Below are 25,996 nucleotides of genomic sequence, written 5' to 3' on the forward strand. Positions count from 1 at the left end.
GCTTCTGCCAGGTCTAAAGTCTCTTTCTGCAGAAATTTGTGGAGTCCTTCGGTTACAGACAGAATCGACTGAAACATCAGTAGTGCATAGACTGCTGAGAACTTGTAGAGCTTTGCTCTGTGACCAACAGCTATGGGGGATCCAATTGCAGATAGGCACTCCAAAATGGCAGGCAATGTCTCAAGAACTGCACTGATTGATCGCAAATGACATGCCCAGCGAGTGTTTGAAAGTTGCACAAGCTCAGTTTTTGTCAATCCAAGCTTTGCCTGAGTCTCCATGAACTTATGATGATTGACTAGGGAGGTGCTGAAGAAAGAATACACACACTCCAACAAGCTGAAAAGCTCCACAGCCTCTGGGACAGCCTTGCAAGTATTGCACAAAACCAGGTTGAGTTGATGAGCATAACAATGCACATAGATAGCCTCAGGATGGAGCCTTCTAAAATGTGCTTGTACACGGCTGCACCATCATATGTTTGTGCTACACATTTAAGCTCTGCAAGACCATAGTTTTGGATCTGCTGCTGAATCTCATTTGCAATGGACTGGGCATCAAATGATTTTATCTCTGCTAGTGCAAGGAAACCTTCACTGCCCCCTCTGACACGTACCTGACACAAACAGCTAACTGCTCTGCCTTTTCATCCCTTGCCTCATCTGCCATGATGGCATAGACTTTAGACTTTGTCATTTCAGATACAATGACACCAGTAACTTCCTGGGCACAACAGTCAATCATGTCATTCTGGGATGTTGGCGAGATATACTGTGCATTTGATGGGGGATTATGTTTTTGAAGAAAAGGATCAAACTCCTTCAAAAGCTCTATGCACGCAAGAAAATTCCCTCTGTTGGTGCTGTCGTCACCTTCATCATGGCCACGAAAAGGGAGTCCCTGCCTCCCTAACATGGAGGTGACTGCAACAATTCGTCTGAGATACTCTCTTCTTTCGACTATCTCTCTCACATTTGCAGTTGCTATCATCTGTGCAACGTTTCCCTGTTTGCTAGTTCCCTGGTAGCTTTTCCATGTAACAACACTGTCCTTATGTGTTTGTGCCAGCTCATGCTTGCCAAAGATGACTAAAGCTTTCTTCCAGTTCTTGCAACCGCTACTGACCAAACTATCATGTTTGATGTTTTTGCCAAACACTCTACATGGGAAGCAGAAAGCTGCATTCTGGTTGACTGAATATTCAAACCAGCTGTGGTTAAATGCTCGCTTCTGTGTACCAAAAGTATCATGTGGATAGCTCTTCAGCTTCACCTGTCTGGGCCCTGTGTCTTTGTCACCTAAATCAAACCCTGTAGTAGTATGAGTTGCTGCAGCTGCTTCATCATTTTCCCTCTCTTGGCCTGTTTGCTCTCCTCTCTCTGTAATAACTTGATCTTCCTCTGCCTCTCGATCCATTTGCTGCAGCTCCTCTGTCTCTCCTTGCTCTCTCTGACTTGAACTTGCCTGTTGACCTTTTTCTCCCTCAGCCACTCCTTCTGCCTCACCCTTCAAGATACATTAAAACATACTGAATTGTAATGTAAATTGCTAATATCGTGAGTTCTGCTCACGCGCCACAGTAATTTGTTGCTCCCAAATATTTTGAAGTTACAAACATTACATTTTGAGCATGCATGTGACTAAAATGGTTGCAATTTAAAGCCCTGAAAAATATTACTAAATTACTTGAATTGAAGTAATATTAAAATAGAACCCTCAAAAATATGTGAGTCAGGCTAATTTGACTTATATATATATATATCTTTGCTCTCTCCACTTTCTAACCTTGACTCTTCTAAATAAAAGCTCAAGTTAAACAGGTCTTATATGTTGTACCGTGACTGAAATGTTTCATATTTCATATCCATATTGAGTTCCATAACATTCTAATCAGACTGTCTGCATCACAAATGACTCCATCCTGTGAAATCTTAGACCCACCTCTCCAGCAGAGGTCTCTCCCTTCTCCCTCTCTGTGATCCTCTGCCCTGACTCCTACAGGTTAATGGGGATGGAGGAGTGATTATTATTATTTCCACTGATGATAACCATACCTGAATGAGCTCAGCTCGATTTTTCAGAGCTAAAATGAGTGACAGAAATTAACATTATGCTAACAATTTAACTTAGTGCGCTAGCCAGGTTTTTATTTATCAAAATGGGGAGCACCTGGTTCATTATTTACATGGCACTCTCTGCTGTTAGCTAGAGCTAACTAATTGTTACTACCAGCCAGTGATGAAGACTTACTTTCTTGAAAAACTTGCGTATATCCATGATTTCTTGCTGTTTGCCGCATGTACGCTAGTGTGTCCGCAGGTGTATACGAGCGGAGTGTAAAGTAGCAGTGAAAACGAGGACTGGATTTTCAGTAATGTGGATGTCCCCTGTGAACAACTGGAACGGATTGCATAACGAAGCACTGACGCTACCTTAACAGTGTAAAGTGAAAGGGACCAACCGAGTTATGATCATATTTATGTGAATAGCGACAGGTTTATATTATTATTTCTTTAAACTCATATTCCTGCATCTTTATATTGAATTTGTCTGCAAGTTCTGTAAAAAAAAAAAAAAAAAGTCAAATTTAAAAAAAAAAACTAAAAAAAACAAACTGCTTCCAGCTGTGTTTCCCTCCTGTCTCTCATCCCCTGATTGCTGCTGTGTGTATTTAAGCCCTGTGTTCTCCTGCCTGTTGCTGGTTTGTTTGTGGTCCACGGTGTCCTGGCCCTCGTCCGTGGCGCCCTGCTGCTCCCCCCTGCTGGTACCCTCTCAGGTTTGTTATTTAGTTTTCCCAGTTTCTTTAGTTTTGTCATCCCTCACTGCCTGTTTTGCCACTACACCACTTTGTAAACATCACTAGCATTATCATCTACTGCCTGCATTTTGAGTCCTTTCTCCCTCCAACACCACACGGCTCGCCTCGGCAGCGTGACAAAAGGGAGTTTTTCCTTCCCACTGTCGCCAAAGTGCTTGCTCAAAGGGGGTCGTCTGATTGTTGGGGTTTGACTGTCTTTACCTTACAGTATAAAGCACTTTGGGGTGATTGTTGCTGTGATATATATACAGGTGTTAGAATATCATCAAAAAGTTGATTTATTTCACTAATTCCATTCAAAAAGTGAAATGTGTATAATGTGAGTTCATTCCACACAGACTGATGTATTTCAAGTGTGTTTCTTTTAATTTTGATGATTATAACTGACAACTAATAAAAACCCCAAATTCAGTATCTCAGAGAATCATTGTGAAAAGATTCAATATTGCTGCTGCTGAGCAGTGAAGTGATGTTCTCTGGTGAAGGAAAATTCTGCATTCCTTTGGAAATCAGGGTCCCAGAGTTCCAGAGGTGAAATGTTTCCACAGTCAGTGATGGTTTCGTGTTGCTCCGCTGTGTTTTCTGAGGTCCAAGGTCAACACAGCCATGTACCAGGAAGTTTTAGAGCAATTCATGCCTTCTGCTGCTGACCAACTTTATGGAGATGCAGATTTAATTTTCCAACAGGACTTGGCACCTGCACACATTGGCAAAGCTACCAGTACCTGATTGAAGGACAATGGTATCCCTGTGCTTAATTGGCCAGAAAACTCGCCTGACCCTAACCCCGTTGAAAATCTACGGGATATTGTGAAGATGTGATATATGCCAGACCTAACAGCTGAAGACTCCTATCAGAGAGTCTGTCATAACACCGGAGCAGTGCCACAGACTGATCGAATCCATGCCCCCCCCCCCCCCCCCTTTAGAACTGTTGTATTATAATACCACCATTATCATGGGCAGTGTCACATTGTTCTCACTCAGCTATCCCACCCCTAATGAAGTTATTATTCATGGTTGCAGATTAAATTGTGATCTGTAGTGAGAGCAGGTGGAAGAGAGCCTGGAGAGGTGGTGGTACGCTCTGGAGAGAAGAGGAATGGAAGTCAGCAGAAGCAAGACAAAGTACATGTCTGAGAGGGAGACTGGTGCAGAGGTAGCAAACATGGATGGAAGGTGGACTGAGTAGAGATGAGTGCAAGCGATGATGTGTGACAGAGCGATGGCAGCAAAAGTGAAAGGGAAGATTTATATAATGGTAGTGAGATGTGCTATGAGGTCTTGTTTGGAGACAGGATTAGAGGTGGAGACAAGTTTGGAGACAAAGAGCAGTGAGTCTGAGATGATTTGGACATCTGCAAAGGAGGAACTGTGGATATACTGGACAAATCATGTAGAACATGGGAAAAGAGGGACCACAGTGAAGATTCATGGATGTAATGTAAGAGGACATGGAGGATGAGGAGGAGGTTGTTCCCTTAAGGGAGCAGCTGAAGGAGAAAGAAGTAAAGGTCTAATTTTTTGACCACTTTATGTCTCTTTTATAATAGAAATCCAATATTCAGTGTTGTGGCCTTTTGTTCCTGGGGTATCAGCTACAGTACAAATGTTACACATTCCACAGTCGTGGCAACAAATACAAAATCATACTCATCTTTTCCTCTGCGTGCTGGATGTTTGCATGGAGAGGATTTCTTGTTGTGGCGCCCACACATGGTCAAAACAATGAATACCCCTTTTGTTACAGAAGCTCAGGTTCTCAGACACTGTTTAGATTCATAAATGTTTAGTATCATCTGCATCAGCTGATGAATGACTCGATTTACTAACAGCAAATATGTGATGTGTTTGGCTAAATTAATGAGTCAAGGGTTTATGACCCACAATTTACACACAAAATTAGTAACTGCTGAGATTTAAGGGACAAAACAGGATCATCAAACCAAGCTTAAGCTGGTCCCAGTGAACTCGTGCTATGCTATGTAAGGAGCACCTGAGCTACAGTCAGCCAACTGGAGTACAGACTTGAACACAAATCAGACTAAAAGCCTGATTTATTAATTACCTTTTAATGCATGAGCCTTGAGGTTGTGCAAATGGTGCCAGAGGAAAGAAGTTTCAGTAAATCCATTGTCCTTGGGAAGCGCTCAGTCTCTTAGAGTGAATGGATAAGCATTAATTATTCAGCAGTAAGCCCAAACAAATGGCACATCTAGTGTCTCGGTGCCTGCGTCAGGGCCCCTCCTGGCAGTCGATGGGTAGAGCACACGCAGACAGGAGGAGCACACCTTTAGCATGCATCGCATTACATTCATAAATGCATGATACATAGCTTGTATCTCACCCACTCCTAAGTGCACTTCTGAAGCATGTCTTTCTACTGTATAACTGAGTATCTTTCAAGGTGTCCTCCTGCTGATACAGACATCAAAGAACAAGACCTATCTCCTTCGGTTTGATCCGTTCCAGTTCCAGCAGCACTCCTCGCAGTCTCCACCCATGGTCGCATCATTTTCTGTTTGCAAATTGAATATTAAAGCTCTTCCAGTTTGGGCGACATCGAGCCATACGCTTTCTGTGAAAACCACCACATTTTTGTGGTGACTGTCACACAAACTGACTGTGTGCAGCAACCCATCCCACCCACCTGAGGTGTGTGCCTAAATCCAAGTCTGGTTTTTAATGGAAGACTCTAACTACCATCAGGACACAGAGGAGTGTGGCAATCATGGAAGTCAAACATGCAGTAATTGTGTCATGCTGCAAAATGCTTCTACGTTCACAATCAAATGCACATCATGCCAACTGCCTTCCACATACTGTATGTATTTTACATGAAATGCAGGAACCTTGTGGTCTTTTTTCCCAGCTGCTCCATTGAGGGCGACCACATTCAGATAAAACTGAGGTTATTGTACTCAGCCCTGAAAACCTTAGAAATATGGTATCTAACCAGATTCTTACTCTGGATGGCATTACCTTGGCCTCCAGTAACGCTGTGAGGAACCTTGGAGTCATTTTTGACCAGGACATGTCCTTCAACGCACATATTAAACAAATATATTTCTTCCATGTGTGTAACATCTCTAAAATTAGAAATATCCTGTCTCAGAGTGACGCTGAAAAACTAGTTCATGCATTTATTACTTCCAGGCTGGACTACTGTAATTCATTATTATCAGGAAGTCCTAAAAACTCCCTGAAAAGCCTTCAGCTAATCCAAAATGCTGCAGCAAGAGTACTGACAGGGACTAGAAAGAGAGCAGATTTCTCCTGTTTTGGCTTCCTGTTAAATCCAGAATTGAATTCAAAATCCTGCTCCTCACATACAAGGTCTTAAATAATCAGGCCCCATCTTATCTCAATGACCTTGTAGTACCATATCACCCTATTAGAGCACTTCACTCTCGCTCTGCAGGCCTACTTGTTGTTCCTAGAGTATTTAAAAGTAGAATGGGAGGGAGAGCCTTCAGTTTTCAGGCCCCTCTTCTGTGGAACCAGCTTCCAGTTTGGATTCAGGAGACAGACACTATCTCTACTTTCAAGATTAGGCTTCCTTTTTGCTAAAGCATATAGTTAGGGCTGGACCAGGTGACCCTGAATCCTCCCTTAGTTATGCTGCAATTCCACAGCATGTCTTTATCCTGTCTTCCTTCTCTCACCCCAACCAATCACAGCAGATGGCCCCGCCCTCCCTGAGCCTGGTTCTGCTGGAGGTTTCTTCCTGTTAAAAGGGAGTTTTTCCTTCCCACTGTCGCCAAAGTGCTGCTCATAGGGGGTCATATGATTGTTGGGTTTTTCTCTGTATCTATGAAGCGCCTTGAGGCGACTTTTGTTGAGATTTGGCGCTATATAAATAAAATTGAATTGAATCTCCACCGAAGTTATTACGCACAGTCCACTACTTCTCTTTCTTTCAAACTGCCGTTGCATCAACTGGGATTTTTTTTTTTAAACAACTGACTGCAAAGCGTGAAGATTAAAGACAAATATGTCAGAACTAACAGTTACTAAAAATAATTCCAAGCAAAATGTGATAAAAAAAATTCATGAAGAACATTATTTTTAAAAGTGATTTCAAATCGCCCCGTGAATATTCAACAGTTATTACAAAGAGAGAGAATGACGGAAACCCAAATTAGCGTCTTAGAGTGACAGTCATCATGTATGCCACAGCTGGCACTTTCATCTGCGAGGTAATAATTTAAAAGTCTCTGTGTTCTTCAGTGAAATGCTTGTGACTGTGAATATGTGAGAAAGGGTGAGTCTGTCAGAAAGACCGAGAGTGCAAGACCTGCATATAGCAAACAGCGAGACCTGTGAGGAAAGGGATCCAACCATGCATGCTGAACACTCTCTGTCATAAACTATCCAAAAGGCTCTGTCTTACCTCTGCTTTTGATTGTGCACAACAGCACAATCCTCCAAATCATCTTTTTGGTGGTGAATGCTCACTGCATTCTCACAAAGGATAAATATTCGCTTTGCTAATCTATTTGCCAATTCATAAAACACAAAAGTGATGAAGCCACTTTATTATCCAAGCACAAAAAGGTGTTTATTTATCAAATGCTTGATATTCTGATTGGTCTGGTGGGTTTGGATACAAAATGTTCTGTTTGACTGTGATAAAGCAAATAATAGATGGGTCTTCAGCTCCTGGCAGTATCTCATGTGCTTATATACAGTTATGTGGCATTTTATAATATAACATGTTAGAAGTATTTTTATTTATAATCTTCAGACAAATTAGTAAACAATGATTTAAAGTGAATGTTATGAAATGTAAAAGAAGCAGCACATATCATAAGTAGAAATACTAGAATATAGTCAAACTGCATTTCAGTAAAGTACTTGAGTACTTTCTATCACTGATGCATCGTAAGACTAAACGACTCTAGCCCAAAGCCATTTGAGATGGGCTAGTGAGGGTCCAGACATAGTTTGGAGGGCGGTACCATCACATGACCTCCCTGTGGACACGCCCCCATTGATCAGGACAAAAGCCAAAACTTTTCAGGGGTGACTGTGTAACACCTGTGACCTATAACATAATTCCTTAGATGGGATCATGGGATACTGAATAAAAATGTGGAAAAATCTAATATTCCTCAATGATTTTAGGATAGTTTCCTCTATATGTCTAATCTTACTCATACTAAACTAATTACCACAGCTGCAGCCCCCCACGCTCCCCCCTGCACACAAGCTATTATAGTCCACCAAAGCAGCGCAGGATGATGATTGGCGGGGCAGATTAACGTGACTGGCAGCGGCTACAAACATGCCCAGCGGCGTGCCGTCACCACCCACACTCGGGCAGCCATTCGCCCTGTTCTCCTACCCAGTGTCAGGTCTGCTACTGTTTACACGTCAGACTCTATTTACTCAGCGTGGCCTTGCAGTCTGTTTGCAGTGGATCAGGAACATTTCCTGTCTTACAGCCTCAAACTCTGCATAACAGGATTCAACAAGTGTTTCTGATGAGGCACAAGGGCCTGTACACCTGTAGCTCAGACAGACAGTGACAAAAAGTTAAGAAGCTACATCACAATCAACATGTGTCACCTCTCACAGTGATAAGAAAACAGTTAAAGAGACATGCAAATGCAGATCTGTTGTGCAAGTGACTCTCAAACACCCTTTTTTTTTTTGGCATCACAGAACTAACAAGCCAGCACGCAAGGGGTTACTGAACATTAAGGGTTCACGGTCGAGCAGGTTTCTGAAATCAATCAGTTTCACGGACCGGACACATCTCAATGAAAACAGGCCGTGGTGATGAGCAATGATGTTGCCATGACAACAGGAAGGCTGAGCGTGCAGCCTGGCTTCGGTATCTTCAGGCGTGCGGCAGGCGGCACCCAGACGGTTTGGGTTTTTAACCTTTTAAGTGGCAGAAAGCAAGCTGCGGTTTCAGATGGGATCATGGAAAAATGGGGGCTGTGGGCGTGGGTGGATGGGTGAGGCGTTTGTGAAGAATTGGGGGTGTGGGGTGTGGGTGGGGGGCACAACAAAGTCAGGCATCATTTAAAACTGTGCCTCAAAGCATACACAGGGGAAATGGAAAAGCTAGTGGGTGGGCTTTTTTGTTTTGTTTTGTTCTTTTTTTTGTTACCCTCCTAATCCAGCCATGGCCAACTACAGAAACATGAGAGGGACAAACAAACAGGTTAACACAAATACACACAGAGACACACAACCAAAATACATTCACTTTTCCTTTTCAGAATCATAATCAACCAGAAATGTTCAGACTTCCTACTATTAGAGACACACACACACACCAGTGGACATGCTGACAGTCACTCTTAAAACACACTGCATGCAGATTAAAGAGACAGCACTGAGAGTGAGAAGAGAACAGGATGGCTACAACAATAGAAACAGTGTGGGGAGCTCAGAGAAACACGCCTGCTACCACTGACTGCTGGCACATGAACACTCGCATACGAGCTGGTTAAAGGAGCAGCTCAGACTTTGGGATTTGAGCTTACCTGCAGAGACAAACACATGAAAGGCTTTCTGACAGCTATAGACGGCTGATCTGACACAGAGCTATGCCCTGGTGCCACTCATTCTGCTGTTAATGAAGCTGTCATGTGGAGAATTGCCACACTCGTTGTGATATCATTGTAAACAAATGATCTTGTGCAAGACAAAACTATAGCATCTGAAAATGTACCTCTTTACCTTACAATATAAAACACCTTGAGGGAACTATTGTTGGGATTTGGCGCTATATAAATAAAACTGAATAGAACTGAATCTATCAGCTAAACATCGAGCAATTTACCCTTAAATTTGTAGCACTGTTTGCAAGGTGGATGTTTTTGCTCGGTCCATTTGTGAAATAGTGCATTTATTATGGGACATGCTTTTACAGCATTTGCCATCTGCGAGCATTAAAGACTTTGAATGATCGGAAAGAACTTTTGCTCGGTGAGCAATCACAAATTTTTTCCAAAATATCTCCCCAGTGGCTTATCCAGTCTTTAAGTGTGACATCATTAGCCGTGCCTGAGCCCAAACTCTGCTTCAGGTCCCAAAGTCAAACAAACACTGCCGCATCACTGAAAGTCGTCTAAATTCTTTCATCTGTAATAAAATGATCAGCGTTGCTGCTCTACCAGGTGTAACAATTAAGTTTAACATCCAGGCATCCACGAAAACAGAATTTAGTAAATTTAACGGAGTTAGAAGTTAGCAGGAAGTTAGCTCGCTAGTTTCCACCTAAACATGATATAGCATGTTCTGACTGAGAGATTTCTGAAAAAATTCAAACGTACAGCTCTGCTATCACTTCCAACATAAATGAAAAATGGCCTTTATTTGTAAAGCATGAAGACATAAAACTAAACAGCAGTGACATTTGTAGGGTCACTGAAGTTGAGCTAGCTGGTATATAATGATGTGCTACGTGATCGCTAGCTATGCTAACAGAGGGATGTTAGCATAACATTAACTGTGAAGCTGGAGGATGAACGCTAACTTTTTTCCACTCGATAAAAGTTAGCGTGAGGGTTCCTGATGGTTAGAGACAAATGCAATCGCATGGCAGGATGCTGTAAACGGACCAGACTTCAGTCAGGAGAACAACTGAGATAATCCATCCACAATTGACTATGTGCACATTAGCATATGCTACTTCCGGTGCGGAAACTCCTGTGGGGAGCTTTGTTTCCGGTGTCCTATTCGCGCCTGGTTTACGGTCCAAAACAAGTTAAGCAAATGAATGAATCAAGTAGCGATTAACATTTCTATAGATGTCTTGGGCATTTACCCAATATATCTGTAAATGATGTTCATCGACTTGTCGATATTTTTCCCCCGCGCCTCAGAGCAAAAGAGAAAAGGGATTCAAATGTTATATTTCTCAGCTGTCCCTCGTTTATCGCGGGTGTTATGTTCTAAAAATAACCAGCGATAGGTGAAATCAAGGAGCCAATTTTATGACGGTGCAAAACGTTTCGTGGACATCGTGGACATACAGTACTGCACTTCAGAGTCACACTGCTAGCGATCGATGCAGCGATTCTGTACTGAGAGACGTCACGGAGGAGATCGTCTGCAGCGATCAGGACGCAGGACACAATGTGACGTAAAAATAAGCAAGCAAACTTGCACTAAAAAATCTGCGAAACAGCGAGGTGAAAGGTGAACCGCGTTATAGCGAGGGACCGCTGTAATTTTGAAGGTAAATCACAACATACCCTTCGTAAATACTAATGTATAGAAACCGTTACCAGCAATCATTCATTTTTGTGTGGCTTTTTTCACAGTTTGTTAACATGCTGTGTAGGTGTGTACTTGACTAGCTGATCTCGACATAATGGGGAAACATCTGGTTTGACTATTCTTCACCTGTAGTTTGAATGCTGAACATTTGCCTGTTTAAATCATAAGACCAGTCACTATACAGAGATGTGCTTCTGAATGTGGACGATGTGTCTTCTGCTGCAGTGATGCAGTTCTGCTTGTGTTGAGTGATGTAAACAACTGATCGATCTAAACTCTTTAAACATCAAAACTGATCATTAGATTTTTTGTGACACAACAGCGGTGAGAGTTCCCACCTTCTGCTCTTTGTAACTTAACGCGATCTTTCCGTTTTCGAGTTTTGGACATGATTTTGGAGTATAGCTTCGCAGTAGCGATTGACCGCAAAGTAAAGCTACCGGAAATGCACAACCCCACATCCAGTCTCAAACCAGGAAGTTAGCATTGTCTCGTGCACATAGTCAATACGAGGTTAGTCATTCATATACTGCTGCATGGGCTGGGCTGTAGTTGCATCGTAAGGGCTTACAAACTGAGCTTTAAAAACGGAGAGAGGCCGACAGTGATCACCGACTGTTTTTAGGGGCTTTTTGAGATTAAATAGAACAAGATACAAAGCATTAAAACATGTTAAAAACACAACAGCCTTAATAAACTCTGAGTAGTTTGGACCCAGAAGCAGGGTTCATACATCATCACTTAAAGCCCAGATAGTTCTTTTATCACTCTTTCACAGATCCAGTATTACCTTTAGTTACTTTCAGTACTGAATATATGATAGGTCACCCTAGCGGACTCGGGGTTTAGGGAACATCTCTAAGTTTGTGTCTGTAGAGGGACAATCAGAAATGAAAACGTATTTGTTCAATAAAAAATACAAGGACTGAGATTTTTTGAGATTATTAAGGAAAGCATAACAGTTTTGAAGGTTATATCATATGAACACACAATTTAACATAATTGAATATAATTTGCATTTTCTATCAGTTTTCCTGTTTTTGTCACAAGACGATGATACTGCACACTAGAGAGGTCAGTTGCTTCCAAGAGCACAAAACTCAATAACATCTACAAATGTAAGGGCATAAAATTAGGTAAAGCAGATATGCTCCTGTGACAGGGTTCACCTCTGTGGTTTCAGTGACTGTGACCAGAAACAATCCCAGTTCACATCCAGCTGTTGCTTCTTCATCCAGCTTGCTCATTGAAATGCAGTGTAGAGGTCTGAGGTCAGTGTTAGAACTAGAGATGGACCGATCCTATATTACGTATCGGTATCGGTCCGATACTGACTTAAATTACTGGATCGGATATCAGAGAGAAATAAAAAATGTAATCGATCCATTAAATATCAAAAAAGCACCTCACAAAACTTGCGACACGGCGTAACTCGGCTCATAACCGTAGCATGTCGGAGCAGTGTGGGTCACGTGATAGAGCGGCTGTGTGTGTTTGTAGCCTCGCTACCAAACCAGCATTTCATCTCCGAGGAAGTTATCCCAGAGAGAAGTAAAGCAAGTGTGTAAGTTCATCTCTGAATGTTTGTAAATCATTCCAGCGTTAAGCTTAACAACCGATATATGGAGCGACTGCGTCTTCTTGCTGCTACTTCAATCATGAAACTGATCAAGGATCAGCTGATCGGCTTTTCTGTTGAGTCTGTCTCTCTTGTTTGTTTATTGCTCACTTCGCGCCAGAAAGAGGAAACCAGCGGCTGAACAACAGCAGCACGTTTATCAAGATAAGCTGTTGTTAGAATTTATTTAATATTACTTTCTACACCAGGATCTTTTTCTACGCAGCTGACGTAACTGTGCAGGGGCGGGTCTAGCAAAGCTTAGCCAATGGTCAATGGTAACTTTATTGTCACTAACGGGAAATTGATTTGCAGTATGTCCGTACAAACAAACAAACAGACAACCAACACGTCACATACACTCACCAAGATAATATAATATAAGCCTGATAAAACAACCTAGATTTTTCATCAAAAAAGTACAATGTGCAATGGCAACAACGCTTATGGTTTAGTGTTATTAGCCATGATAATAGCACTAGGTACAAAAGACAGTCTATGTCTCTTTGTCTTCACTGCAGGCACTTTATAACGACGACCTGATGGAAGCAGTTGAAAATCATTAAAGAGAGGATGATCTGAACACAACAGGACAGAGGTTGCCTTCCTCAGCACCTGCCTGTTATAAAAGTCCACAAGCTGGACCTGAGACCTCCCTGAAATCTTGCCAGACACTTTAACCAGGTTGTTAAGTCTGGTATTATTATTCAGGGACATATTACCGTACCAAGCAATGATGTGTAATTGTTTGAGAGTAGCACTGACTCCAAACAACCGTCAGGATTGCCAATAAAACCATGCGAAATAAAAAAACCCATCTTCATTAAAAGAAGTTCCACAAAGCACAAGCCGATGCTATAGGATTTCCTCAGGCAAAAAAAAATAAGATAAAATAAAATAAAGGAATAAAAGAATGAAATAAAAAAAAGTTAAAACACTGACACTGACAGACAGAGACAACCTGCTGGTCGCCGCAAGAGCAGCGCCCTCTCCTCCTGACTGAGGCCTGGGATGACTGCCACCTGGAGCCAGGGGGGCCGATAGGGCATGAACAGGGAAAGGGGGCACAAAGACATACTTTTCTTTCTTATTCTCATTTAAAATGTCGAGCTTTAAATAAATAATTATCTGAATCTTACACCCAAAGTTTTAATCTGATGTAAAATATATAGAAGTCCATTACTGTATATACAGTGGGGCAAAAAAGTATTTAGTCAGCCACCGATTGTGCAAGTTCCCCCACTTAAAATGATGACAGAGGTCAGTAATTTGCACCAGAGGTACACTTCAACTGTGAGAGACAGAATGTGAAAAAAAAAAAATCCATGAATTCACATGGTAGGATTTGTAGAGAATTTATTCGTAAATTAGGGTGGAAAATAAGTATTTGGTCACCTCAAACAAGGAAAATCTCTGGCTCTCACAGACCTGTAATGTCTTCTGTAAGAAGCTTTTCTGTCCCCCACTCGTTACCTGTATGAATGGCACCTGTTTGAACTCATCATCTGTATAAAAGACACCTGTCCACAGCCTCAAACAGTCAGACTCCAAACTCCGCCATGGCCAAGACCAAAGAGCTTTCGAAGGACACCAGGAAAAGTATTGTAGACCTGCACCAGACTGGGAAGAGTGAATCTACAATAGGCAAGCAGCTTGGTGTGAAAAAAATCAACTGTGGGAGCAATCATCAGAAAATGGAAGACATACAAGACCACTGATAATCTCCCTCGATCTGGGGCTCCACGCAAGATCTCATCCCGTGGGGTCAAAATGATCATGAGAACGGTGAGGAAAGATCCCAGAACCACACGGGGGGACCTGGTGAATGACCTGCAGAGAGCTGGGACCAAAGTAACAAAGGTCACCATCAGTAACACACTACAACGGCAGGGAATCAAATCCCGCAGTGCCAGACGTGTTCCGCTGCTGAAGCCAGTGCATGTCCAGGCCCGTCTGAAGTTTGCCAGAGAGCACATGGATGATACAGCAGAGGATTGGGAGAATGTCATGTGGTCAGATGAAACCAAAGTAGAACTTTTTGGTATAAACTCAACTCGTCGTGTTTGGAGGAAGAAGAATACTGAGTTGCATCCCAAGAACACCATACCTACTGTGAAGCATGGGGGTGGAAACATCATGCTATGGGGCTGTTTTTCTGCCAAGGGGACAGGACGACTGATCCGTGTTAAGGACAGAATGAATGGGGCCATGTATCGTGAGATTTTGAGCCAAAACCTCCTTCCATCAGTGAGAACTTTGAAGATGAAACGAGGCTGGGTCTTCCAACATGACAATGATCCAAAACACACCGCCCTGGGCAACAAAGGAGTGGCTCCGTAAGAAGCATTTGAAAGTCCTGGAGTGGCCTAGCCAGTCTCCAGACCTCAACCCCATAGAAAATCTGTGGCGGGAGTTGAAAGTCCGTGTTGCTCGGCGACAGCTCCAAAACATCACTGCTCTCGAGAAGATCTGCATGGAGGAATGGGCCAAAATACCAGCTACTGTGTGTGCAAACCTGGTAAAGACCTATAGTAAACGTTTGACCTCTGTTATTGCCAACAAAGGTTATGTTACAAAGTATTGAGTTGTATTTTTGTTATTGACCAAATACTTATTTTCCACCCTGATTTACGAATAAATTCTTTACAAATCCTACCATGTGGATTCATGGATTTTTTTTTCACATTCTGTCTCTCACAGTTGAAGTGTACCTCTGGTGCAAATTACTGACCTCTGTCATCATTTTAGGTGGGGGAACTTGCACAATCGGTGGCTGACTAAATACTTTTTTGCCCAACTGTAGTAACTGTTAAGTCTAATATACCCTAGTAAGCTATAGTACTTTTTCCTTTGGGAAGGTACCATCTGTGCAGTCTGCAGTTCTGTTGAAGAAAGATGTTGAATCTATTTAATTATTCTTGAAAAATTATTTATTTCTGTGCATTTTTTCCCACACTGCATCAAATTAAAGTTGATTACATTGATTAAGCATCATGAGGTGGAGGGTGGTTCCCTATTTTTTTTTTGCTGGGAGTTTGCAACCCTGTTAGTTAGGTTGCTTACTCTTTAAAATACCAGAATAGGGAGGCTGGAGTAGGTTTAAGTTCATTTGATTGATCAGTTTTGCTGAACTATGAAATATTTTGGGTGCAGTGTATTTTTTGCATACAGGTATAACAGAATAGCTTTAGCGTTGTTGTTTATTTAAACTTGAGTATGAACTTACACAAAATGCAGCAAGATATTAAAAAAACTGTTTTATTGATTAAAAACACTATATCGGATTCATATCGGTATCAGCAGATATCCAAATTTATGATATCGGTATCGGACATAAAAAAGTGGTATCGTGTCATCTCTAGTTATAACTCACATTATTGACATGTTCCCTGGATATAAAGAAAGTGTTCGGTTGTTAGCTGTGCACTTCGTTTGGCCAAAGCTACCCCCTGAAAATCCTTACAACATCACGCCGTGCATGGCACCCAGCACAGAGGTGAACCCTGTCGCAGGATGGATGTCAGCTTGTCTTTGATTTATGGGTCTCTGAACACAGTGAGTTAGAAAGAAAACTGGGACTGCAGCAGATCACAACCCTGAGACGTTTTACTCAGCAGGTAATATTTATCACCTACAACTACAAAAGGAAAAATATGTGGAAATCATCTACTGCTGTATATATCTGTGAAGGTTCTCAGTCATCCAGGTCATCGTAGTCAAAGGAGCTTGCAAAGAAAAGCGTCTGGACTTCTTTAAGTTACTTGAAGACGTTTCACCTCTCATCCGAGAAGCTTCTTCAGTTCTAAGGTCAAATGGTGGAGAGTCCCAGATATAAACCTAGTGGGAGTTTCCCCCCACAGAGGGACAAAAGGACCCCCTGATGATCCTCTAATCGCCTGAGCCAAGGTGTGAAACTGGGTGTGGGCCCCAATCAGCCAGAGTTTCAGGTGAGCTCATTGTGAAACCTGGCCCCACCCTATCATGCGAATTCCTGAGATCAGATGGCCCAGGATGTGACTTCAACAAGTCCAGACGCTTTTCTTTCCAAGCTCCTTAGACTACTGCTGTATATGCTTACAGAGTCAGAACTTTGGTTCTTAAACCCTGTTCACTGCAGTGTAGTTGCATTAGAAGATCTTTATGTTCAAAGGAACAAGTGACTTTTAACTGTAGTTTTTTGAGAAATAACCACCTGCAGGTGAAAACAACTCATTCCTCTGCTGTCTAAACTCGTTTTAGCGCAGCACAGCCAAAATGCTGGATGGCTGTTGAGTCAAATGCACTCATTCTTTCTGTGTTTACTCAGTTTGTAACAATTGCTAGCAAAGGGACTATACTTCTTGTTAACCCTGCGATACAGATGCATTAGCCATATGTAACCAATGCTGTACAGCAGGCTGGGTTCTTAGTGGTGGATCACTGAAAATTACACTGGAAATGAGCTTTGATTAGATTTATGTCATAATAGATTGTGATTACCTGACCTGAATATTACGATCCTTATACACAGACTAATGCCCCACACTGCTGATTACAGTGAGCCTGAAGCTTAGGGCTGATGCTAGCTGGCTGTACCTGACAACACTGCTTTGACGATGGGGAGCTCTGCATATGTAAGGACACAGTGTAGAGTAATAGTAATGTGGCGGGACTTGAAGTTACATTTACAGGTTTCCTAACTAAAAACTGTAACAGCTGTAACATAAATAATCTCCAAATGAATGTAAGAAGAGCTGAAATTTTGCGTTAGGTTAATGCACACGTGTAATGTGGCAGTGAGTCTGACAGACACCACGGGGACTTTCAGTCCAACGAGAGGAACTTCATCGTTAGCAGTAAATCTCACAAAATTAAGGAAAAGTTGTTTTTCATATATATAATTAAATTCCTGTTGGTCTGTGGTGGATCGTCGTACACGAGGCTGACATCTGATGTTTTTCATGCGCTATGAGATAACCATCAAAATGAAAACAGAACATATGAAAGTTTACTTGTTTCTATTAAATGACATAAACCAAATCGACAGTGACGACAAACAGGATCCAGTCGCGTCTCATCTTCCTGCTGTTAAAGAGCACTTCACTGTTAACGCTGTCCCCGCTGTGGTGTCAGGGCTGGAGGTGAACTCAAACGACATGCTTCCTTTCCTTGGAGGATCATTTCCCTTCCTTCTCTCCTTAACACCTTGTCAGGGAGTAGATTAATGCCCTGAGGGGGTTCTTTCAGGCACACACCTAACACTTGTGTAAGAGTTGTATTATCAGGTTAACCATACGCCAGCTGGTCTTTAATGCTACAGGAGTGCTTTAAACAAGAAGAAAAAGGCTGCAATTATCACATCACAGTGAGGGAATGTGATTCTCATGGAGACAATAAAGGTTTGAAGGCGCTCGTAGAAGCAGATGCTTCTCTATTGTACTGGTGGCAGGAAAATACGGTTGGTTAGTGTTGCTACAGGAAGACAGACGTATGCGTGTTGTAAACACGAGCATTCATCTCCATCTACTCCGTCCTGCTACTAAAGCGACGCGGAGACTAACTCAATATTTACCTCTGTTACACGTCTGCTCCTTCCTCTGTCAGCAGGGTAATCGCCAAGAAACACTTCCAAGAAATTAGCAGCCACGTCTGGAGGAACAAAAGGCTGGAAAGATTGAATTTTGTCCCCATCAGTTAGAGTTTCCATTTACAGATTAATGATGTGAAATAAATCCAAGCTCAAATTTGTCAGCGGGTGTGGGAACGTCAGCCTTTTCACACACAGGAAAAATTCCCTGCCATCATCCTCGCTCAAAGTCTGTTGATGGACTGAAAGAGGAGGACAAGCGATCTGGGGCGAGGTCACCTGCCCACCCACACACTCTCATCCTGCCCAGCACCTCCACTTTGGTAAAATTATAGAGTCAGACTCTGAAATGAGGAGTGAAAGGACATTTACATTTCCTGCTGATCTTTGAGGACTCCTCTGACCTGAGAACATGGGCTCGTAGCAATTCCACGAGTGAACAAATTTACACTGATATTCTGGCTTTTCTGCAATTTTTCACAGTTTTCAAAACTGGAACAATTCTTATCTCACCACAGAATTATGATAGAATTAGCGTATCAGTACAACATAATTAAGAAATGTATGTTTGCCTTATCACCTGCTGTTACAGCAAACTTTGTCTGATGAGTTGTTGTGCGAGGCAACAACACTGCTTTCTTTATTTAAACATCAGCCTCATGGTGGTCCTGCAGACGCTGAAGAGGAGGAATGATATAATGGTGAAAACGGACTCTGCTGTTCTCTTTTTAGATGGACGAGCTGCTGCGTGGAGAAGGCAGAGCCTGATTCAGCTTACTGACGAAAGGAAAAGCAAACGCTCAAACATACTGAGGGGAAATTTATCAATGAGCAGGATGTGTGGTGAATATATAACAGCAGCTCTTATTGTTCTGTACAGACGCGGTACGATAAATGCTCGAAGCACAGAAATCTACTTTGTGCTTACATGTTTTCACCAAAAAAGATAAAAGCATATTTTCCCTCAGCTGTAGGTTATATCTAGCCTAATATCAGCCTGTGGGCGGAGCATTTGTGCCTGACTTACGGACGCCTTCAGAGCCTCCGAGGATTATGGGTGAAAAAGCTAAAGGGCTGTACTGGATGCAACAATCGTGCCGTGGTGAGGATATTCAGTTTCCAAGTGGCACTGCAGGAGCCTTCACCACCTTTTTATTTGCCGATCTTCTCTGAGATGATTTTGTCCCCGGTTTAAAGACCAGTGGTTGTTGACATTTTGGATATTATATATGCTGTAAAAACTTACAAATGTGGGAAAACCAACTCCAGAAAGAAATAAAAACAATATCAGCTAACAGATATTCAAGTCTATCCATCCTCTCCAGGGTGGCGGGTGCTGGAGCCTATCCCGGCTAGCACAGGACGCGAGGCGACAGGTGGCCAGCCTGTCACAAGGCTGAGACACACAACCACTCACAGCTGTGGGGATTCAAACCCAGGACGTTCTTGTTGCTGTGCTTACTGCGCTGCCTGTATTTTTTCAAAATGTATTTATTTTAAATAATGCTAAGAGAAATATTAATCTTGTACTAACATCAAGATCACAGTGTGTTGAAACAAATAGTTTTATTAAATCCACAGATGGATGATCAAGTAGTGCCGCTGGTGTCGCAGAGAGAAACAAGCTGGCATCAGAGCTTTGACACAGCAGCTGCAGCAACAATGGACACCAAGACAAAATGCTCTTTTTGAAAGGCTGATGAAGGAGGTGTGAGGAGTGGCACTGGCATTGCAAAATATCACAATACTGTCAAGCAGAACTCTGATTCACGTCCACAGTTTTTAGCACTGCATTTTTTTTATTTATGTTTCTTTTTCATTCACTGTGGTTACAACAAACAGCTCCATTACAACAAAGTGGACCTAATTTATCATGCCTTTTTCTATACATAATATATGCATGTAACAGTAACAATATACTGTTACTGTAAAAGCTTCGTTTCAGACAGTTTTCTTCTCTATCTGTGGCTCTCTGATGTCAAACACATCCGATATGATTGATGTAGTCTTCTCATGATAGTACTATCTGCCTTACATTTATGAGACAGCGAATCAGAAGACAGTTAGTTAAAAATGTCAGACAGTGCATGAGCAGAGAGACTGCACAGAGTCCCAGCACGACATAAACAAGGTTTCATTTGAACTGTAAATTATGCCAGGTCACTCAGGTACGAGTGGAGGAAGAATAATGTGATACTGGCACGTTCCTTTAACCACGCACAGTGAAACATGATGCCGTTCATTTATATGTGACAGATTTGAGCCCTGGTTTGTATATATATCATAAATGTGGCCTCAGCTATGAGCACTTCAGGAGCTCCAAACTTCCAGCCCCCCTGACCTCTAACCACACCCTGAACAGTGATGTCAGGTCAGATGTTTGTTGCCCTGACACTTAGATCAAACCTCGCCAGAGCGCTTTGTTCCTGCGTCGCTGTCTTTGTGTTTAATTACCCTTCAAATCACCTACATCACTCAAACCTGTGCAGCAGCAGCATGCTGTCTGAGACATCCTGAAGACTTTGTGAGGCATCATTTCCATTTACACAACATGACATCACAACTTGCTCATATTCCCTCTTACAGCACATCAATCAGCCAATGAGGGAACAATTTGCCCCAGAATATACCAGCAGCCTGAGGCGAGCTTACCACAGCTCCTGCTCTGAAAGCAGACAGGCAGCTGTTCCAGATGTGGACTTCTGCAGAGAGACTGAATGAACTATTCCCAAACTTTTGCTGATTGATTTATAACACCTGAGGGCAGCATGTGCTTGTCTGGGTTGGTTCTAACATCTTGGTGTTGCACATTCAGTAAACAACAAGCCTTGTGAGCCAGGTGGTTAAATCCTTTGATTTCACATTGTGCTCGAGTCTAAAATAACTAAAAGATGAGCAGAAAGGAAAGATGAAGATGCCACATGTGGCCTATAAGTTGACATCACTATTATTCCCAGCACGAGGCACTGCTCTAATTTTAGAAAAGATGAAAGTCCCACACATTTCTTTGGAGCAGTGCTGCTGAGATGCAGTTTATTAGAAAAGGCTGGCTGTGATCTAAATAGTGTCAGTGATGGAGTGATATTTCCCAAGCTGGGGCCGATAAACAGGAAGCACTGAGAGACAGATACAGGATACAACACTGCTGCTATGAATATCCACCCTGACGGTGTTGGCACCTTGTTTGATCATGACTGGAAAAATCTGCTTATTTTTAAAGTGGCATAATTAAATCTGGAAATCAGCAGGACTCACTATAAAGCAATGGATTCTTCCTATTCACAGTAAAGCTTTGGTTGCAAAGAAAACACTTCAGGAGCGCAACGCTCACATTTTGGGGGAGGTGGACAAGTTTCGAGACAACTTGCCAACTTGTGAATTTGACTCATGCAGTGAAACTGTGGAGCTACCCTTAACAGCGTGAGCTGCTGTTTGTTTCTGTGAATGAAAGGCAAAGAGTTAGCAGAGTGGAGCTCATTGTGTGTTTTGGAGAGCCTCAGACGCAGCGGTGCGCTCTTACCCTCGCCGCCCTGGATGAGTAGGGGTCCTCGAACAGATTCCAGATTACCGGCTGCCACTTCCTCCACAGGCTGACATTCCCGTCGGCAGCCACGTCCTCGATGCCGAGCCTCTTCCCTATCTCGTCGTCCTCGTCTCCGTTGTCCACGTTGAGCTCGAACACGTCCAGAGCCTCCTCCGCGTCCCGGTGCTGTCGGTATGTCATCCAACAGCAGGGCTCCACGTCCGTCTCATCGATGCCCCAAAAGGAGAGCTCCTCCTCGAACAGCGGTCCGCACACATCCGCCGGGCAGTGAAGCTTGCCGGTGCGGTAGTAGTTGAGCACGTAGGCGAAGACGCCCGGGTGACGGTCGAAGAAGTACTCGTTGGTCCGCGCGTTGTACTCGATGAAGCCGGGGACTTGTTGCAGCTGATCCAGCACGGAGTCGATGTCCGAATCGGAGGCGAGCAGGGCCAGTCGCGTCCCCGGCAGCGTCTTTAAGGTGGTTTTGTAGGTCTCGTGCCTCGTCCCCCCGACGTTGAGGATTATCCTCTCGTTGTCGTCAAACTTGCCCATCGCTCTGTATCAGACATGACTTGATGAAAGCGGGGGAAGTTGGCGAGTGCAGTCTGAAGGTTTAACAGCGAGCCTGACGCGCACACACCCACAGCCCTGTTCACAAAAGCTCCGGGATTTTGGCCGCCTTGCGCAGCATCTCCGATTTCACTCACCCGTCGCTGTCGTATCTTTTGGGGGGGAGAGGAGGACATCCATCTTTTGTTGACGGATATTTCACAGAGACATAAGGAGTCTGTTTGTATCCCGCTATCTGTTCAGTCGGCCGGTCGGTCAGTGCTGGGAGTGATGAATGATCTCAGCCGGTGGCTCCAAACAGACTGAGCTCCTCATGCCGTTGCGCGTCTCCGGCGTCCAAGACGCACAGCCGCTCGTCATCGTCGGGCTTGTTACTTAAAATGTGTAACGTGTCGACACCTTACATATTATCACATGATTAAAGTCACCCATTGTGGCACCGCCTCACTCTTTGCTTCAGAAAATCAGCACGTTGATCTGCGCCCGTCTTCCGTGCCGTCACGGTTTGGACTCGATCAAAGAATCTGAAGAGGAAATTTCCACCCAGGAAAGAAAAAGAGCCTCCAGGAGGCTCCAGTTTCAGCACAGATCGCACAGCTCGCTGTGAGTGATGGTTTAAATACTCCCATCTACGAGGACTTCATGTGTGTTTATGCAGAGGCAACACCACAGAGACACCTGTTGTAAAGGTTTGCCTATAAATGTGTGCAGATGAATGAAATACTGACCTTAAAGAAGACATCTGTCCTCCTGACAGCACATCACACGCACAGTAGCGAAAACACGTGACAGTAAAGTAAGTATTAGTTTAGTCATAACGCTCAACTAAACAGGAGAATAACAGGGGCCGACACACAGACAGTAATCATGTAACCAGGGCACCGATTAAAGCTTTAGTGCGTAAAGGGCAGGCTGGGACGGAGGAGCTGATCTGTCCTCTGCCACCACAAAACCAAAACTGTGTTAACAGTGGCAGAAGAAGCAACAACAGCTGTCTCTGCATTGTACAGGTGGTGCATTACAAAATCTAGCTGAACAGAGACAATTATGGCTCAGATACTGAATAAAACCTGAAAGTGTTTGTTTACAGCAGCACTTAGTATGTTTGTAAATGAAAAGCCAAAGTAAAGACTTCACATTTATATCACACAAAGGAGCATTTTTATGTTTTTTTACAAAGGACAAGAAAATCTTTGCACAATGCCGACGAAGAAACAAAGTGACCAGCGAGAAAACTGAAGGCAGTAACTTCCTTTCACAATCAGCTTAATAGGTGTCATAAAAATTGGGTTCTGTTTTTTTAATATACATTTTAAAGTGCAAATCATACTTGACAACATTCAGTGGCATACAGTTATAATATAAAATTCATATTCTATAATCGTCTGGGATAACTGTGATTGCAGATGACCCAGTATCGTGCAACTCTGCATGTAGTTTTCTTTACTCTGATATAAAACTCTGTGTAGCATTTTCCTTTACTACTGTTATGTTTTTGATGTATTCTTTATTTATTGATGAAAGCAAACGAGACCCTGCAGAGCTGTCTCAGACTCACCAGTCTGAGCATCCTTCCATGTCAAAACCAACACACAGAACTGGTTACCACTGCAGCTGTGTATCTGTGTGACCGATGTATCTGTTCCCATCTTCAACCTTTGAAAAAAGGAACCTCAAAGGCCTGAGACCTAACCACAGCAGCCCACTTTACTCAGACTGCCATCGAGTCTCAGATGCGTGGAGTGGTAACATCAGTAGTACAACTTGTAACAAAAGTACCATAAAGTACTTCATGGTGTGAACAGAAGTCATAGCAGCAGTTCAAATACAAGCTGTATATGTACTTTAGTGTCAAGGTAAAGTGTTGCTTATTCACAAATTATTTGTGATGTTTTTGCATCAGGTGGCAAACGTCAGTGACAAAACCAAGAACTTTCCTTTTCCTCAGTGAAACTCATTTAACAGCATTTGCGTGGTTTTCAGCCAGCAGGTTTTACAGCTGAGACGCTGCCAACCAGAAGGCCCGTCGCCGTCTCCCCAGAGTCCACGAGCAGGAAACAGTGACATCTCTCAGCAATCCAAGCACAGCTCAATCAACAAGTAGACACAGCAGCTGATCTGTCTGTAATTACATGCATCATCATTCCCTGATGTACGGCTGTTCAGTGAAACTCTGAGTAACCGAGTTACTCTCCGTCTTCATCACATCTATAAAATCTGGGATCAGAATGAAACACAGAGTATTTTAGTGGGGCTCATGTTGGTCTCTCATTTGGTCTTGGTTAGCTTCTAACTGCACTGGCAGATAGAGGGGGAGGAAGTGGAGCGAACAGAGCTCCAACAGAGCTCTTTACGAACCCCTGTGAATGATCCCCACAGCAGCAAAACATTCAGCACACTGTAGCACATCAGTCAGACACAAACACCACAGGACAATCAGACACGTTTCACCCTTCATTTCTTTATATTGTTCTGGGAAAATTGAAATAGGCCCCACTCATCGTATAATTACTACTAATTACTTACTACTTCTACTTCTACATAGTACAGGATATTCCATAGTATACTATCAAATGTTTGCAAACCTCATTTCAGGATTATGTTACCTTCAAAATCAACTTAAATAGTTGGATGACCTAAGAATAATGAATTATGACAGATTTTAATATAATGCACTAGTTTTAAGGTGGACTTGAATTATCAATCCTAATCAAAGGGTTAATCATGTTGACCAGAAGTAGAGAACAACTTGTGAGGAGAGAAACACACTGCTTCTAGTCAAGGTGTTTGAAGGAGCGAAGTAGTAACTGTAAAGTGTTTTAATTCATGCAAACGATCATTTCTCAGCTCAAGGGGCTTTGCAAGATTTTCTCCCTTCTTTAGGCCTGACACTTATTTTTGTCCTCTACATTCCTCAACTTTCTTTAGGACACATTGCAGCAGTTTGGGAAACACTTTGCTAGTTCTGTTTTTTGCCTGTCAGATTATGTAGTCTTTGATATTTTGCATAGATTTAAAAAAAAAAAAGGGAGCAAATTATATTTTTGCAACAGGCTGCTAAAAACTAAGGTGCCCAATTTAAAATAGGTTCTTTTTATGTTGTAAACACAACTCTGGTTCATCTCTTGAGTTAGCTGTCTTTTTATATTTCAGTTATTCGGAGGTCAGTTTTAAGTAGTTCAACTACCAAAAACCAAACAAAGAATAATCCTCTGAAATGTTCAGACACAAGGACTGAAAATGGGTGAAAAAGCAGCCAATGTCCAAAGGAAAACTTTGAAAGATTTGAGAACTACAGCTCAAGAAGACTGGCAAACAAAAAGAAATGCGGGGCACAGTACCGTACACCATATAGTGAATGTGGTTTTAGGACAGTGGGCGTCGGCTTTGCCTGGAATTCTTGTTGATCACCACCAGAGGTCGGATCAGGTCACAAACTCTTTCTGTCATAACGTTTCTCATTTTCCACAATGTGCCTTATCCCATTTCAATTAAACACAGGCGACTGAGTTCTGAATGTGGGGAGTTGAGACCCTTTAATGTTTTGCTAATGAGGCCGATCATCATATAATTTGAAGCGTCGGGCACAGCAGTGGGGTTCAGACAGTGCTTGCTGATGAACAGCCATCCCTGATGATGCAGGAAGCAAGCAGCATACAA

At 42.7% G+C, this 25,996-nt stretch overlaps 1 protein-coding gene across 5 annotated transcripts in view; it reads right to left on the minus strand.

The window, feature by feature from the left end:
• Positions 1 to 23,067, minus strand: part of kcnc2 (potassium voltage-gated channel, Shaw-related subfamily, member 2) — a 111,585-nt gene extending 88,518 nt beyond the window's left edge. For 4 of the 5 annotated variants that reach the window (XR_005698187.1, XR_005698186.1, XM_040047045.1 and 1 more), the window contains exon 1: positions 21,764 to 23,067. Coding sequence is in view for 3 of the 5 variants with exons in the window: in XM_040047045.1 (XP_039902979.1) it covers positions 21,764 to 22,318 (555 nt within the window). In the remaining 2 variants the exon portion in view is untranslated. The remainder of the gene's footprint in view (positions 1 to 21,763) is intronic. The other variant, XM_040047046.1, reaches the window with a different exon arrangement.
• Positions 23,068 to 25,996: the final 2,929 nt, after the last annotated feature.

Source organism: Simochromis diagramma, unplaced genomic scaffold (assembly GCF_900408965.1).
Source record: "Simochromis diagramma unplaced genomic scaffold, fSimDia1.1 OVJJ01000331.1, whole genome shotgun sequence".
In the NCBI taxonomy this organism is placed as follows: Eukaryota; Metazoa; Chordata; class Actinopteri; order Cichliformes; family Cichlidae; genus Simochromis; species Simochromis diagramma.